Source organism: Sebastes umbrosus, chromosome 16 (genome assembly GCF_015220745.1).
Source record: "Sebastes umbrosus isolate fSebUmb1 chromosome 16, fSebUmb1.pri, whole genome shotgun sequence".
NCBI lineage: Eukaryota > Metazoa > Chordata > Actinopteri > Perciformes > Sebastidae > Sebastes > Sebastes umbrosus.
Window position 1 is genome coordinate 22,477,937 of NC_051284.1, and position 15,961 is coordinate 22,493,897.

Sequence of the window (15,961 nt, forward strand, 5' to 3'; positions counted from 1 at the left end):
TGTATGTCAACTGGCCTTCAGCTCACCACATGATATTGGTCCAGTTATTACCTTCTGAGACCAGATGGGGGAGACATGTCTGCATATTTTCTCATGCAACATATTTACTGTAACTGACACCACCATTCAACACTGACTACATTTTCTGCAGCATTTTTAGTGGCTGTTTGCATTTAATTTCCACTTTATGTTATAATTTAGTAAGGAGGAAAAACTGCCTTCACCTAAATAGAATATAACAATACAATTTCAGAAATGTTTGCCATCATTAAGGTTATCAGTAAGATGGCCTCAACCAACATCTTGGGGACAAAAAGGGATAATTGAAAATGTTCTTCAGTTCCACCTCAAGAAATCTCTTCTCGCCTCCAAACACCCTGAAGAATTACAGGACTAATCTGGAGTTAACACCTCGACATGGGCACAGGACGAGCTGGGCTGGGCTGCACCTCCAAGCCTGACCCATGCAACCTCATCAGCCATAGTCACCATGACAATGATCATGCAATTGATGATTTATGGGCTTAGTTTTTCTCTTTTTTCTTTCCATTAGATTTGGTCAGTTTTACGTTAATATGACATTGCTACCACTTTGAGTGGCAAAAGTTGGACATTTCAAACAATTTATCTGGTGCTTTTCGCTATCAATTTTGACTGTATGCTGATCTTTATAGTGTATTTACTGTTTATACAGTAATATAATAAAAAAAATTGTGTGGGGCTGATGTTTAGCACAATGGTTTCCAAACTTTTTCACATCAAGGACCCCTAAACTGACACAAATTAGACCCCCATTTGATAAGATTTTGTTCCAGGAACCCCCATCTGATGGGATTCTTGCTTTTAGATGTTTTATTACAGGGGTATGAAACCCATGACCAAAATAGTGAATAGTCATAGAGAGATAAGATAAAACTTTAAGTAACTTTAAGAAATTATTTTGCTAGATATTGCTCAAAAATTACAACAACATAAGAATAAAAAATGTGTGAATATATGTGTGAATGAGTAATGAATACAGTGTATAAGAAGTAATCAGAATAATTAATAGAATAACAAAAGTAAGATACATTAAGTAAAATAAATTAACTAAAATAGACTAAAATATTGCACATGATATTGAGTAATATTGGAAATGATATTGAAAAAAGTAGTATTGTGCCAAAATGTTCTGTCATTGTGTTACTTATGGACGAAATTATATCTGTATTTATTATTAAAGATATTATATTATAGCTATATAGCTAAAAGTAATTAATGGTTGAGATGTCAAGCTATTTTTTCTTCTTTCTTTCTGTTAAAAGTAGAAGTACTGCCTTGGGTTCGCAGACCTCACTGATCTAACTCACAACAGGTCCTAATAAAGTTGTAAAAATAGTTTTGCAGAATTAAGTCTAAAAATAAAACTACCCATTGACAGGACTTGGAAGTACAGCATGGTTTTTATTAGAAAAAAACAAAATTCAAAGCATAGGTATAAAAACACATAATGTTGCTGGGATCATGTAAATATTTTTTGTTATTAACGTCTATCCATATAAATACCTTGTTCACTTCAACCAAATTCATTTGCTCGTTTGTTTTACTTTCAAGTCTTTCAGGTTCTCAGAATTATTGTCAAAACTGAGATCATGTTAAGGCAACTCAAAACCTTGATCGAACTTCATTAGGACAGGCCTACTGTGAAAGTGTCGTCGCTATAACTGATAAATGCTAATCTCCATCTAGTGCGTGTCATAGTGCAACACATTATCATGTCTGCGCATTCAGAGTTTAGGTTACATGTGAAACTTAATGCATTTCCTCACAGTCAGAACTGAATGGAAACATAATATATCAAGTAATGAAGTTTTCAGCATGGCACTGGCAAAATCTATTGAAGCCGCTAAACCCTGACACCACAATATACTCAAACTTTGGTCTCATTTAGAACAGAAACCTAATATTAACTGGATTTTTTTGGGCCTCAGTCAGATGATGGTCTCTTTGATCCAAAGAGGTGAATCTTATGTGCTGTAGAAGGCAGTTTCCCATCCTGTGAAAGTGTCTCAGACGTGGCAGAGGTTGTAGTTGCCCACAGGTCTCTCCAGCACGTTTTCTCCATCCACCTCAAACACATAATCGCAGCGGTGTGTGATCAGAGGGGTATCAGACATCGCCACGCTCTGATTGCCGAAGGAGATTACTGTGTCTCTCTGTAGGGAGGAAGTCACCAAGTTAGTTAACTTTGTAAAAATAGTTCTCACAGGTTTGCTTTTTCTAGAATTACATGAAAATGATTTATAAAATAATTTTGAAATTGAATACGATGAGGTAAAAAAATGTCTCTTATAATTAGCAGTAACATTTTCTATTACATCCTATTCACAATTTTGTGTGAGTGTGAATACTGTTTAGATTAGATGACAACTAAGTACATAGGCCTAGACTAAAGCAGTACATCAATTTGCAACCGTGTTGATGTTTAAAAAGCCAACGACGCACAAACTAATGCAACAACAAAATTATTGAAAAATTACAGTTATTAAGTAGTAATACATGGTTCCAAAATATATCAAAAAGTCAAAACAAGGGGGTAAAAAATGTCTAATGCTTAAAAAGCTGCATCATAGTCCACATTTCCAGTGCCCTGACTAATTCAAAGGCCCTGAAAACACATTTTCATACTAACAGCTGTGGGTTTCCTACATGAACAGTTGCAAAAACATTTATTTCAATCGAGATTTCTGTATTTGTGTTTTTGTCAATGCTTTTCTATTTTAAAGTGGGCCGGGCTCAGCTGGAAAAGCTGATGTCACATATTTCCACGCACCAAGTTTATCAAAATAATGTAATAACAGTTGTTGTTTTGTTATTATTATTATTGATACCGCTGTCCAAACCATATGTACACGCAGTCCTGATAAAGTAGATTGGCTGAGTTTTTAGCCATGCTACTGCCATCACTTTGGATAGCGCCATCATGAGGTCTTAATTCGTCGACTTTGCTTTATGACCAAATACCTGCAAAATTAATGCCATTCTTATCGGCGTCAGCTGTACTCAGGCTGATCTCATACACCGTACTTTGTGTCTAATCAGCAAATGTTAGCATGCTAACATGCTAAACTAAGATGGTGAACATGGTAAAACCTTAGGTGCGTTCCAATACCCGTACTACCATACTATTTAGTGTGAGGGTCAAATTTCAAGGCGCTATGTTATGATGTAGTAGTCATGAGGTAGTAGTATGTTTTAATTGTATGCATACTGCAGCTGCAGTATGTAATAAAAGTAAAAAGAAAAAGTATGCGATCTGGAAGTACAGCCTCACAGAGCTGCTAGCATGGCTGTAAACTGTTAGTGTTGTTTTTCCATTATAGTTTCTTAATATTTAATAGTATAGTTTAGAGAAATACTTGAGATTTCAAATAAAATTTTCAGGAATTTTAAATCTTCACATGTGCATGTGTAGTTTAACCTCAACAAATAGAAATTGTCCTCTTACCCGGCTGGGGCAAGCTCCGTAAGTGGTTTCCGTAGGGGTAGGGGTTGCAGCAGCAGGGGCTTCCGTCTCAAAGTCCTTCCGACATAAATGAGCCATAATCCCAGCAGCTAAGGCATCACCAAGAACATTGATCATCGTCCGGAACCGATCGCTGAGAATGAGGGAGAAAAAAATAATTTACACATTGCCCCAACAGTCCCTATAACACCCACGTATGCTCTGAATAGTATAATCATTCTTGTGATACTCACAGAACCCAATCGATGGCCACAATCAGAGAGATGTCAGCAGGCGGCAACCCCACAGAGGTCAGGACAATCACCATGGTAACCAGACCGGCTTGAGGTATCCCAGCTGCCCCAATGCTGGCTGCTGTTGCCGTTATACTGAAGAGACAAGAGCCGGGGATGTTAGTGATGTAAAACAAATTGGTCCTCAACACAAAGAACTAATGAGCCCAGTGGTCCTTCTCACCTAATAGTGACCAGCTGGCCAAAGTCCAAGTCGTACTCATTGACCTGAGCGATAAAGATAGCCGCCACTGCCTCGTACAGGGCTGTCCCATCCATGTTGATGGTAGCTCCCACGGGCAACACGAAACGAGCGATCTGCCGGTCCACGCCACAGTTCTCCAGGAGACACTTCATGGTGATGGGCAATGTGGCTGAGCTGCAGAGGGAGAGAACAAGAGGAAATGGTTGGTTGGTCAGGCTACTCAGTCGGCTTCAGGCCAAAACATGACCAACTACAATTTACAGTACATATTTCTAGGATTAAAAAATAGATGCTTGGCTACCAGAAATCATTAAAAAAACATTCTCTCCTTACCTGGATGACGTGGCCAGTGCAATGACAAGAGCCTGCAGCAGTCCTCTGATGTAGGTGAAGGGGTTTTTGCGAGTGAAGAAGTAGTAGAAGAACGGCAGCAGGATGAGGCCGTGCACAAACAAACCAGACAGGACCGTGATGAAGTACATGCCCAGCTTCTCTCCCAGGTGGGCCGGGTCGTGCATATCCAGGATCTTCCCTGCCACAAGGAACACAATGCCGAAGGGGAAGTACCTGCATGGAGGAGAGAAGATAACCCTTTCAGCACAACCTCAAGACACACCGGGCATTTCAACACTTGTTGCTGTGACAAATAAAACCTTGGAATTTTTTTATGATAACATTTTGGGGAAGGCTCTTTCCTCTTTTAACGCCGATTCGACTGTTATCAGGCCATTAAATGGGCGTTATCGGTCGCAATAAGCACAATAGATGTGGGTCAGTAGGGTCCTACTACGTTGTAAAAGTGAAACTTAAAAGCAACACTTTAGGTTTAGACAACAAAACTACAACTTCTTTAGGTTTAGGATCAAAACTACAACTTCTTTAAGTATAGTCAACAAAATCACTTAGTAAGGTTTAGGCTACAAAACTACAACCTCTTTAGGTTTAGGAAGCAAAACTACAACTTCTTTAGGTTTAGACAACAAAACTACAACTTATTTAGGTTTAGGAAACAAAACTACACCTTAAGGTTTAGACAACGAAACCACAACTTCTTTAGGTTTAGGAAACAAAACTACACCTTTAGGTTTAGACAACAAAACTACACCTTTAGGTTTAGCAAACAAAACTACACCTTTAGGTTTAGGCAACAAAACTAGAACTTTTTTTGGTTTAGACAACAAGCTACACCTTAGGTTTAGGAAACAAAACTACAACTTCTTTATGTTTAGGCAACAAAAACACTTGGGCAACAAAACTTTTAACTTCTTTAGGTTTAGGCAACAAAACTATAACGTCTTTAGGTTAGGCAACAAAAACACTTAGTAAGGTTTAGGCAACAAAACTACAACTTTTTTTAGATTTAGACAGACATTAGATGTTGCTGTTGTGTTCTTTCATACCTTCTTTCGGTGATCCACCATGTGAATAGATGATAAAAAACATCTATTGGGTGTAGTAGGCCCCTAATGACCACACCTATGGTGCTTATAGCGACAGATAACGCCTATTTAATAGCCTTAACTTGACAATGCCTGCACATCCGTGCACAATGCCGGGTCCACAAAGAAAGGTTTTCCCATGTCTGGTGTGGAAGAATTTGACTGGCCTGACCTCAACCCCATCCAGCACCTTTGGGATTAATTGGATCGGTGACTGTGAGCCTTATCGGGCTTTATCCCCCAGCAACACTGCCAGACCTTGCTAATGCTCTTGGGGCTGAATGGGAGGAAATCCCTGCAGCCAACCTCCAGAAGCGTGGAGGCCGTTATAGTAGCAGATGCCTTTGGAATTAGATGTTCAAAAATGGTCAGGTGTCTGCATACTTTGTATGATGCTATCCCAACCAATTGTATTTACATTCAAGATAATTTAGCACTAATCTTATTTATGTTGCTTTGCTGCATTCACTCAAATGTAATCCGAGAGTCGACTCATCAGCTCCCGTGAGAAGCACGAAGGACACTTGACTTGTTGCTGTGTGAGATTTATTTTTAGATATAATCTGGCTCTGCCGTGCGGCTGTCTTCTTTTGGGATGTATGTGTGTGACAGTCGTCACAAAGAGAGTGTGTGTGTGTGTGTGTGTGTGTGTGTGTGTGTGTGTGTGTGTGTGTGTGTGTGAGAATGCAATCTTACCACATAGCAGCGTTAATAATCTTCATGACGCACTCGTTGATGCACTGACACACGTTGACCAACGGCGCTCCACGTTCTCCCATCTTCCCCAGCAGCAGACCTGAGAACAGACGATACATTTTCATGTGAGTTTGGTAATTATAGTACCGCTGTCTTACAAGTCAACCCTGATAAAAGGTTTATAATAACTTAATTGATGGGTAATAGATAATTGACTAATGCTTTATAGATCAGATATATGAGCAACTTTTGCCAGGTCCAGTTGGCTGGTTATCATGTCTGCAATTGTTCTGAAACAATCTGAAGATACTTGTTCACTTGAGTAAACTTACTTTACTAACTTTTGGCTACTTTATACTTATTCTCCACTACATTTCAGTAGGAAATACTGCACTATTTATTCCACTACATTTATCTGAGAGATTTTACATAAAATAAATGATAAATAATTAGTATACAGAAGGCCCAAAGAAGAAACATGATGCAATATGTCTAAAAAAAAAGAAGCAAAAATGAGAGAAAAGTCCCAAAAGACTTGTACAGATTTGTGTAGCAGAACTTGACCCTTAAATTTATTTTGTGACACTCTGGAGAGGATAGGTGGGAGACTACACTACCTAACTATTAGGGCTGTCAATCGATTACAATAGTTAATCGCAATTAATCGTACATTTTTTATCTGTCAAAATGTTCCTTAAAGGGAGATTTGTCATGTATTTAATACTCTTATCAACAAGAAAGTGGGCAAATATGCTGCTTTATGCAAATGTATGTATATATTTATCATTGTAAATCAGTTAACAACACAAAAAAAAAGAGAAATATTGTCCAGAAACCCTCACAGGTACTGCATTTAGCATAAAAAATATGCTCAAATCATAACATGGCAAACTGCAGCCCAACAGGCAACAACAGCTGTCAGTGTGTCAGTGTGCTGACTTGACTATGACTTGCCCCAAACTGCATGTGATTATCATAAAGTGGGCATGTCTGTAAAGGGGAGACTCGTTGGTACCCATAGAACCCATTTTCATTTAGATATCTGGAGGTCCGAGGTCAAGGGACCCCTTTGAAAATACCCATGACAATTTTTCCTTGCCAAAATGGATTCCTTAGATCTTCTAGTTTCATATGATACCAATATCTTCAGTCTAGCGTCTAAAATTGAGCCTGCTACAACCTAAAAGTCGCAAGTTACGTTAATGCGTTAAAGAAATTAAAACGTTAAAACGAATTTGCGTTTACTTTGACAGCCCTACTAACTATATATAACTGCAACAGTAAAATGCTGCTTACATTGCATCAGAAACAATCTAACATCATATATTATATCATTTTTCTGCAGAATCAGTATACTTACTTTCGAATCTTTAAGTAGGCTATATTTTGCCGATAATACCTCTGTGTTTTTACTTAAGTAAAGAATGAATACTTATGAAATAATAAGTTTAGTAACTGCAAAAAGCTCCTTTGAAGTCAGTTCATCTATCTGATTAACTAAATAGACAGAAAGACAAGGGGTCAGTGTTGGATAAACACCAGCCAGGGTTGTTGTTTTTTTTTCACAACCTGGCAACCCAAATTGATTGTTATGGCTTATAATGTAATGAATGTAATCTGGTTGATACATAAAGCATTGATTAACAATCAAGGAAGTCATTAGTTACAACTTATAAACACTTTATGGAGGCCGACCTATTGAGCTGTGTGATTGTCTTACCCATGGTGGCCGAGAAGATGACGATCCCCAGTACGTTCATGCCCTTGCTGGTACTGGGGACGATTTTATACTTGATGTCGGGGGCCGGGGTGATCTCCAGGAAGACTGGGTGGCCCAGTTGAGGGTTGTGGTAGTCGGGCATGACGTACACATAGTTAGCCTGAGATTCTTTCGCATCAGCGTTCTGTACAATAGGTACCAGGTCCGTTCGGTACTGGAGTTGCATGAAACAGAACAACCACAGAGGTTTTGTTAATATGCGTAAACATTGAATTAATGAACAGTATTGTACATTCAATTGTGAGTTTCCTCCCTTTGTCCACTCACCTGCTGAAAAGTTGCTTCAATTAGATTTGACGGGATCATGTTCCTAGAAAAGACAACATACGGACAAATATATCAGATCATGTCTGCATGGAAATATACGATATTCAACCTACAGTATGACTTTGGTGCATGACTCATTTCAATAAACAGCCTGGAAAATACGTCCAATTTGGATATTTCACTGCTTTCAAAAAGAGCTGAAGACATTTGTATATGTTTTCACTTTGGCAAGGTGCTTTACTTGAATGTTTCTATTTCACGTCACTTTATACTTCCACTCCACTTCATTTAAGAGGAAATGTTTACTTAACTACACTCATTTGACTGTTAAAGTTACTTGTTATTTTACAAATAAAGATTTTACATGGAAAACAAAATCAACTTATAAAAATACAATGCATTGTTACAAATCAAAACCCCCAATTGTATATAATAGGAGCTATATTAGCTCCACAAACAGTAAAATACATGTTAATTCATCATTTTAATTGTAAACCACTTACAATGGGAATTTATCTGCATGGACTGCTACCACTACTTTTGATACTTCAAGTACATTTTATATGTATTTTACTAAACTAACATTTTCAAAGCGGACATTTCTATTATGTGGAAATGCTACTTTTAATTACGTGATTTATCAGAATATTTCTACTGGCTGTTGGAATTACTTTAAATTAAAGGGACTGCATGTAAGTTTTTAAAAGTTTTTTATTGACAGTGTGTGAACAGGTTGTAACCTAACATCAAAAATTAGACTTTATTTCCCAAGTCTGCTTTTAATGTGAAAAATGCGGGCCGTTTTTTTTCGGGAAAATCCAAAGGATGTGACGTCATGTGTGCTCATGAGTGCCTTTATTTTTAGCTTTCCGCTAACGCCAACAAAAGACAGCTCAGACTCCAACACCAACTCCATGGAAGCATAAAAAAAACAAAGTTCTATCTAGTGAAGCCCATCTTGCAAAACAAGAATGTGACCAACGTCAGGGTGTGTGAGACAACGTGCGAGCAGCAGGGCAGAACAGAGTAAGTTTGGCTTTGAGAATATCAGTGGAAGTTGCAGTTTGTGCAGAAACAAATGCTGCAGCTCCTCAAGACCAACAGAAGTTTCCCTCGTCTTGTTTCCCTGCTGCTGAGTGGAGTGACGTCGGGGGTTAACTCCGGAGCGAGTAACGTTATTGAGTCTGGCCCAGGAGACCAAAACTACGGTGTCTCCCCCGTGGAAGCAGGAAAAGTTGACACTAGTATCAACATCGGCCGGGCCTTTCATTCATGGAGGGACCTTCGTTTGGTAAGCTAACATTACTGCCAAGCATGAGAAATATATAGTGATATCGTGATTTTAGTGTGTCGCCTCACTGTTTTGACCGATGCTCGCTTGCGTATACGAAGTCTACAAGTGCGAGCAACAGGACGCGGACTGTCGCTGACTTAACGGCCACAGGTGTCACTGTTAACGAGCAATTTCTGATTCTTACATCTATCCCCTTTAGTTCTCAGATAAAAGCCGTTAGTTAAATAAAAAGCGAGTCTCTAATGATGGACGTGGTCGTGGTCGCCTCGAACAAATAAAGGCCGGCCCCAATTACTGTGCAGGCACAAGAGTAGCACAAAGTAAACTCCAGCGAAACCAGGAGACACATGTTCACGCAACACAGAGAAACAGGGAGAGGCATTCACATGTGGTGGAAGGTGCACAGGGATTGCATTAATACAACATACGTCAATGACATTGAACTCGGGGAAACAAGCTCGTCAAACACGTAAGAGGACTGAAACGTACACCTGACCTTTGTTACAGCAACAGATACAGCTCACTAATAATAATCAGGTTTAAGACGAAGGTTACGATTAGTGGATTTCTGCCGTCTCTATCGGCGCGTAACGCTGCTGCACAAGGACCTTCTGAGAAAGTGCAGGCTTAACGGATCACAATTAACTGTCTCCCTATTCTTAGCCGACCTGCTGCGTAAGAGTGACACTGCAACTGTCTTACAGGCACATTTTTTTCCTTCTCTTTAATTTAATGCTGAAACGTTTCCCCTGCTGACAAAAAGGTGTAGATTCAGATTCTGATTGGTGTTATCATATGTAATAATTCAAATATGCTGTCAGGCCTAGGAAGGAGGTTATGTTTTCACCGGCGTTTGTTGGTTTGTTGGTTTGTCCGTTTGGACGATTACTCCAAAAGTCTGTGATGGATTTGAATGAAAGTTTTTGGAGGGGTGGTGTGTGGCACAATGAACAATCCATTCGATTTTGGTGGCGATCCGGGTCATGATCCGTCTTCGGGAATTATTTTTAATAACTCCGCTCAGCCTGTGCATTAACACAACAGGCTTTAAGACATGCGCAGTGTTACTGATGACACGTTCAGGTCGCAGCGGGGGGACAGCGACGTACAGCTCATCTCAACATAAACAAAAACACATGTGGATTATGGCGCAAGCTGAATGGCGGCGGGGGGCAACGACGTACATGAAACCTGCCTTGGCGGAGGTCTGCGCTCTCCAAGTGCACTTCTAGTTATATATTTTCTGGTGTTCACTGAATGGTAGAAGAAACCACACTTTCAGGAAGCTTTACTCGCTGAGAATTTCCTGATGCCTGACATTGTTTAGTTGTGAGAGCTATTCCAGGATTCAAACTGATCCCTTGAGATTGTGTGATTAGGGAGCTTCCTGTTCCTGAGGGACAGCACGGCGAGGTCAAATGTCAGAACTGGATCTGTACTGGATTTAATTGGTCTGCACTGGTTTTCCTCAGGGGTTACAGGGTATTACACAGCAAATCCTCAGCAGGATGGAGTGGGAAAATCGTGAATCTCCTGAAAAGCCTGAACCAAGAGGGGGCTTTTTTTCATTTTATGGAAGAATTGAAGGTGGTAAACTTTTTCCAGTCATTGGATATTTTCCAAGACCCCAAGTATGTCACTAGTGAACTTCACTCAGGAATATTCTGAATCCTAAAGACTTTGGTGATCCCCTGACCTTTCCTCTATAGCGTCACCAGCAGGTTAAAGTTTTCACTTATATAGTGATGTACGTTTATCTCAACATCCAGATGGATTGGCACCGAAGTTCGCTTACTTCTGTTGTCATTGCGAGCTTGTTAGCATGCTAACATTAGCTTTCAGCTCAGAATACAGCCTCACAGAGCCGATAGCATGGCTGTAAACTCTTTTTCATCCTGAAGGGAGGAATTACATTGCATCATGCCAGAGGTCAGGTAAAGACAGTGGGCTACCTCCGAGTCTGAAAAGTGAAGCCAATGCTGAAGTGTCTTAAACGTGCATTCTTTCTAACAGCCAGCAGGGGGCGACTCCTCTGGTTGCTAAAAGAAGTCTGATTGTATAGAAGTCTATGAGAAAATGAGCCTACTTCTCACTTGAGTTATTACCTCAATAAACATTGTAAACCAGCCCTGTCTCCTAAAAATTACATTCCCATGCAACTAAATTGCATTCTGAATTATGTTTGGAAGGAAACGTATTTCGTTGCGGATTACGTTTGTCTTTTAAGTCTGCGGACGGCTGCAGCAAGTGACGTAGAGCAACGAGCGATGCGCAGAGCAGGGGACGTAGTATATCGAGCGGCCGTGAATGAAAATACGTTGAATAAAAACATTATTGAATTATAACGGGTATAACAAGTAGGAAAGTCCACTACTGGTGGACGGGAGGGGAGATGGATTGATCCAAAAAAAAAAAGACTTTCCCCCAGGAGACCTTAGTTTATGTCCATAAAGCAGGGTATGCTTTAGGGCGTGGCTGTCTTGTGATTGACAGGTCGCTACCACAGCGTTGTCCTGTTGTCCATTGTCTGTTGTCCGTGTTTTCGTCTTACAACTTTAACCCTTTCACAGTGTGTTTTCAGTTCATGAACGTTAATTGTAATATCGCCTAAATATGTCTTATTCAGCGTACTTAGCTCCACCCTCTCGTATCACTTCTGGTTGCAAAATACAAGATGAAGACGGGCAAAAACCAAGATGGCGACAGTTCCCATCACTATGTTCACTTTGACAAAGTGTGTTTGTGTCTGTCAGTGTTTACCTGATGAGGTCCAGCAGAGCGTCAGCGGAGGTCATAACAGGCCCTGAACTTGAATGGTGGCCGTCCTTCTCTGAGCCCGTCCCTGGGTGAATGATGAGCACCAGCACGATGCCGACGATGACAGCGATGAAGGTCGTCCACAGGTAGTAGGTGATGGTCAGTACTCCCAGCCGACCGCTTGCCTTCGTGTCCATGGCTGACAGGCCGGACATAAGACTGGATGGGAAAACAGGAGGTGTCCAATTATTGGTTTAAACTGTGAAATGCTCACATTTTTTTAACTCATTTCAAAAGTGAACCACCAGGATTAGCCAGACTTCTTTCATCTAAAGACATATTCTCCAACAATATATATATATATATATATATATATATATATATATATATATTTATTATTAACTAACATTTGTACTCATATTACTTCTTTGAAAATGGAGCTTCAGATGTGTAACAAATATAAATCAATCTGTATATATATAAAAGGACTTCCAGGTGATGAGATGTGAATAATTAATACATATATTATGTATGGGAAGTTGTGTGTGGTTGGTGCTTAATCTTACAGCTATAATAACATCAGAATGTTTATCTGTTGGTTCATTGGAGGAGTGGTGCGTTTCATAATTCTTTCGTGCGTTTCATAATGTGACCACTTTAATATGACACGGTTCAAAACATGGCAGCTGTTCGCAGTTGTATTTCACCATGCCATTTGTCTGGATTTACACATAGTGAAGACTTTTCCTTACCTGGAGGTGATGAGCGGCAGAATCAACATCTTTAACATCCTCATCAGCAGTTCTCCGGGGAAGGAGAAGTAGATCTTAGCCTGTGTTTGAGAGAGAAACACCTGAAGCAAACCTTGTTTTTACGACAGTAAGGACCAAATTACTTTTGCTTGCATTGAAACACACCTTTAAAGGAACATTTCAGGGGGGCCGTTTAAAGAAATAGAATATAATATTCATAACTATGTTTTCTTTAGTGTATATTCACCTGAAACTAAGAATCACTGTGTTTTCATTAGAATGAGCCCTTCAGATTTACTCAGCCGCCGTCTGACTTCTGTTGGCGTTACCATGGTTTTGCACTCGGCGGCTCACATTACCGCAGTTTTTGGAAAGAGTAAGCGGAGGGGCACTCAGTTGGTTGCAATCTGCAACCCCTAGATGCCACTAAATCCTACACACTGTCTCTTTAAATGTTTTTTTTTCTGAAATAATGTTTTTTATTTGCTTCATTTGAGTGTAACTTGTATGTTAATTGTCCTTATTCCCAATCGGCAGGTAAAACAACTGCTTTGTCCCTGTGTTCCAATCTGCTATTTGTGTTTCACAGATTCTTTCTCTGCTCAGCAGATTTCGATGCTGAATGTTTTTTGGGGCTTGTGCCAGCACATAAGGTTAAATGGCTGAACACACTGGACACTAATCATTGATTCAGCCTCTGCCAAAACACATAAGCTACCAAATTCATTTAGAGCATCTTACTGTACATTACACAGTAGCATAACGTCGGGAGTACATGCAGCCTTTAAACAGACATTTAAACATTTCTAAATTGATTTTTTGTCCATTGTTAGCAATATTTGCCTATTTACACATCCAGCAGTTACATAGCATCATGAACTTGTTTGGAGTCGTGTTTCTGGCCATCTGATGAATTTAAGTCCAAAATTCACTCTCTTTCAGCTCTGTTTTGGTCTCCACCAACAACCAAGGGACATTTTTGGTTCTTTAGCTGCTAAATGCTCCACTATGTTCACCAGCTAGTTATAAGCTGTGTATATCTGATGTTTGGTGCTGAGCAGGTATGGGGTGCAGTGGGGGTTTTTACCTTCTTTTTTTTTTAACCCATTTGAGCCCGCAACTGAAATTTTTTTTGATTTCCTTTACTGGAAGTGTTCTCTGGACTTGCCTAAGCACAAATGTGAAGAAATATTCCAAATCGGTCAACCCGATTGCCTGAAAAGTGAGTTTTTTCTTATGCTAAATCTAGTATTTGGGCACATGGGAGTACTGTTCTGTTATATTTTAGGGAAACCAGTAGTCCCATGTGCCCAAAGACTAGATATAGCATGATAAGAAAACAGTTGTATCTCAGAAACTACAACGAGCACAATTAAGTATTTGTTATCTATGAACTCATAACAAATTGAATATGAAAAATATGCACCCATATGCAGTGTAAAAAAATATGGAAAACATTTAATAAACACAATGTTAGCATTTTTCCTAATTCTTCCCAAAAAAATCCTGATTTTGAATATTAATAAAAGTGTGATTTTTTTCATGTGATGTAAACATTTTGAAAGTTGTACTCTTAGATTCTTTCCCAAATGATACCAAATTTCAAGAATTTTGACCATGTTGTGGCATTATTGCTTATCATACTAAATATAGTCTTTGGGCACATCTGAAAAGTGCTCAGGTGCTCCAGTGTTAATATAAAAATATTGATTACAGCAGCTTTAACTATTTCTGCTTCCCTGTTGTTCCTGATCTTTTGCTTCTATACCTGCTTCCACTCTCACTATTACATAAGTGGCTTTAACTACAGTCTCAGGACAGACTGGCTGTTACTTAACATCCTGGATGTAGAGTTTTTTTTTTTGCACACAGTGTGTTAAACATCCCACCACAGTCTATCCAGGTAATAATAGGCAATATAATGGAAGTCTGTAAGTCATCCATTCCTACCTGTGTGGACAGGTTGAACGTCCTGAGGAGAAATCCGAGCACACAGCCCGTCACTACAGCAAAGACCGAGAGCGTCAGCAGGCCGTTCCTCTTCAAGTAGTCCTTCACGTACACCCTGGATTTCAATGACACCATATTCTTCATCACCTTTTTCAACCATTCCATCATGACTCAGGCTCGGTCCGTATCCCAGCAGACCTCCCCCTCCCCCCTGAGGTATCCGAATCTGCTGAGTGAGTGAGGTAGATCAGTATGTACCCCACAGGATCTGAGGCGGAGGACAGCTAGTGATTTCTGATCAAATTATGGGTCCTGTCTCACACTGAGGAGCTCACCCAGACTGAGAGAGCAAGTGTTGACCAACTGATTCCTGTTGCCTAAAAGGATTATCCCTATCCCAGTGGCTTCCCCGCAGCCACTCAGGCTTATCAAAGAGGCTCAGCACCGATTAGCTCCACCGTTCATAGCTCATTATGAGTTATTACAACCCGCCTCTAAGTCATCCCCCTCATGAAACTTGGCTCATTGACCTCTGTGACTTGCATTTTGTTGGATATGTTATGTTCTAGCAGTGTCGCCTCACAGCAAGAGGGTCGTGGGGTCACAGGGTCGCTTGAGGCCCTTCTGTGTGGAGTTTGCATGTTCTCCCCGTGTTAGCGTTTTTCTCCGGGTTCTCCGGTTTCCTCCCACAGTCCAAAGACATTCATTAATTGTTAATTGTTGACTCTAAATAGGTGTGAATGTCAGCGTGATTGGTTGTCTGTCTCTAAGTGTCAGCCCTGTGATAGTCTGGCGACCTGACCAGGGTGTACCCCGCCTTTGCCCCATGTCTGAATAGGATAAGCGGTTACAGATAATGTATGTATGTATGTATGTTCTACATGCTCCAATCAGTCAGATTTGGGGTTCATTAACTAATTAGATGACACTGATATACTCACAAGACGAACCTTATTAGCTTAGTTTTGTCTTGCTTTTGTTTGGCTTTCTGTTGTCATATTGCCTTGTATCCTGTCAAAGCACTTTGTAAACTCTGTTTTTAAA

The 15,961-nt window shown here is 39.9% G+C and overlaps 2 protein-coding genes and 1 gene segment (V, D, J or C); 1 reads left to right on the forward strand and 2 right to left on the reverse strand.

Moving 5' to 3' along the window:
- The window catches only part of LOC119504151 (immunoglobulin lambda-1 light chain-like), an 88,525-nt gene that overhangs the window by 42,622 nt on the left and 29,942 nt on the right, over positions 1 to 15,961 (forward strand). The gene's annotated exons all lie outside the window — the stretch shown is intronic.
- The window catches only part of LOC119504145, a 116,148-nt gene that overhangs the window by 25,792 nt on the left and 74,395 nt on the right, over positions 1 to 15,961 (reverse strand).
- On the reverse strand, positions 1,873 to 15,951 carry slc1a8b (solute carrier family 1 member 8b). Its single transcript, XM_037796223.1, has 11 exons — positions 14,918 to 15,951; positions 12,968 to 13,047; positions 12,219 to 12,434; positions 8,165 to 8,207; positions 7,838 to 8,051; positions 6,118 to 6,217; positions 4,316 to 4,549; positions 3,962 to 4,156; positions 3,739 to 3,873; positions 3,488 to 3,638; positions 1,873 to 2,195 (listed from the first exon to the last, which is right to left on the reverse strand). The coding sequence occupies exons 1-11, from the start codon at positions 15,083 to 15,085 to the stop codon at positions 2,049 to 2,051; spliced, it is 1,683 nt and encodes a 560-aa protein (XP_037652151.1). The 5' UTR covers positions 15,086 to 15,951; the 3' UTR covers positions 1,873 to 2,048.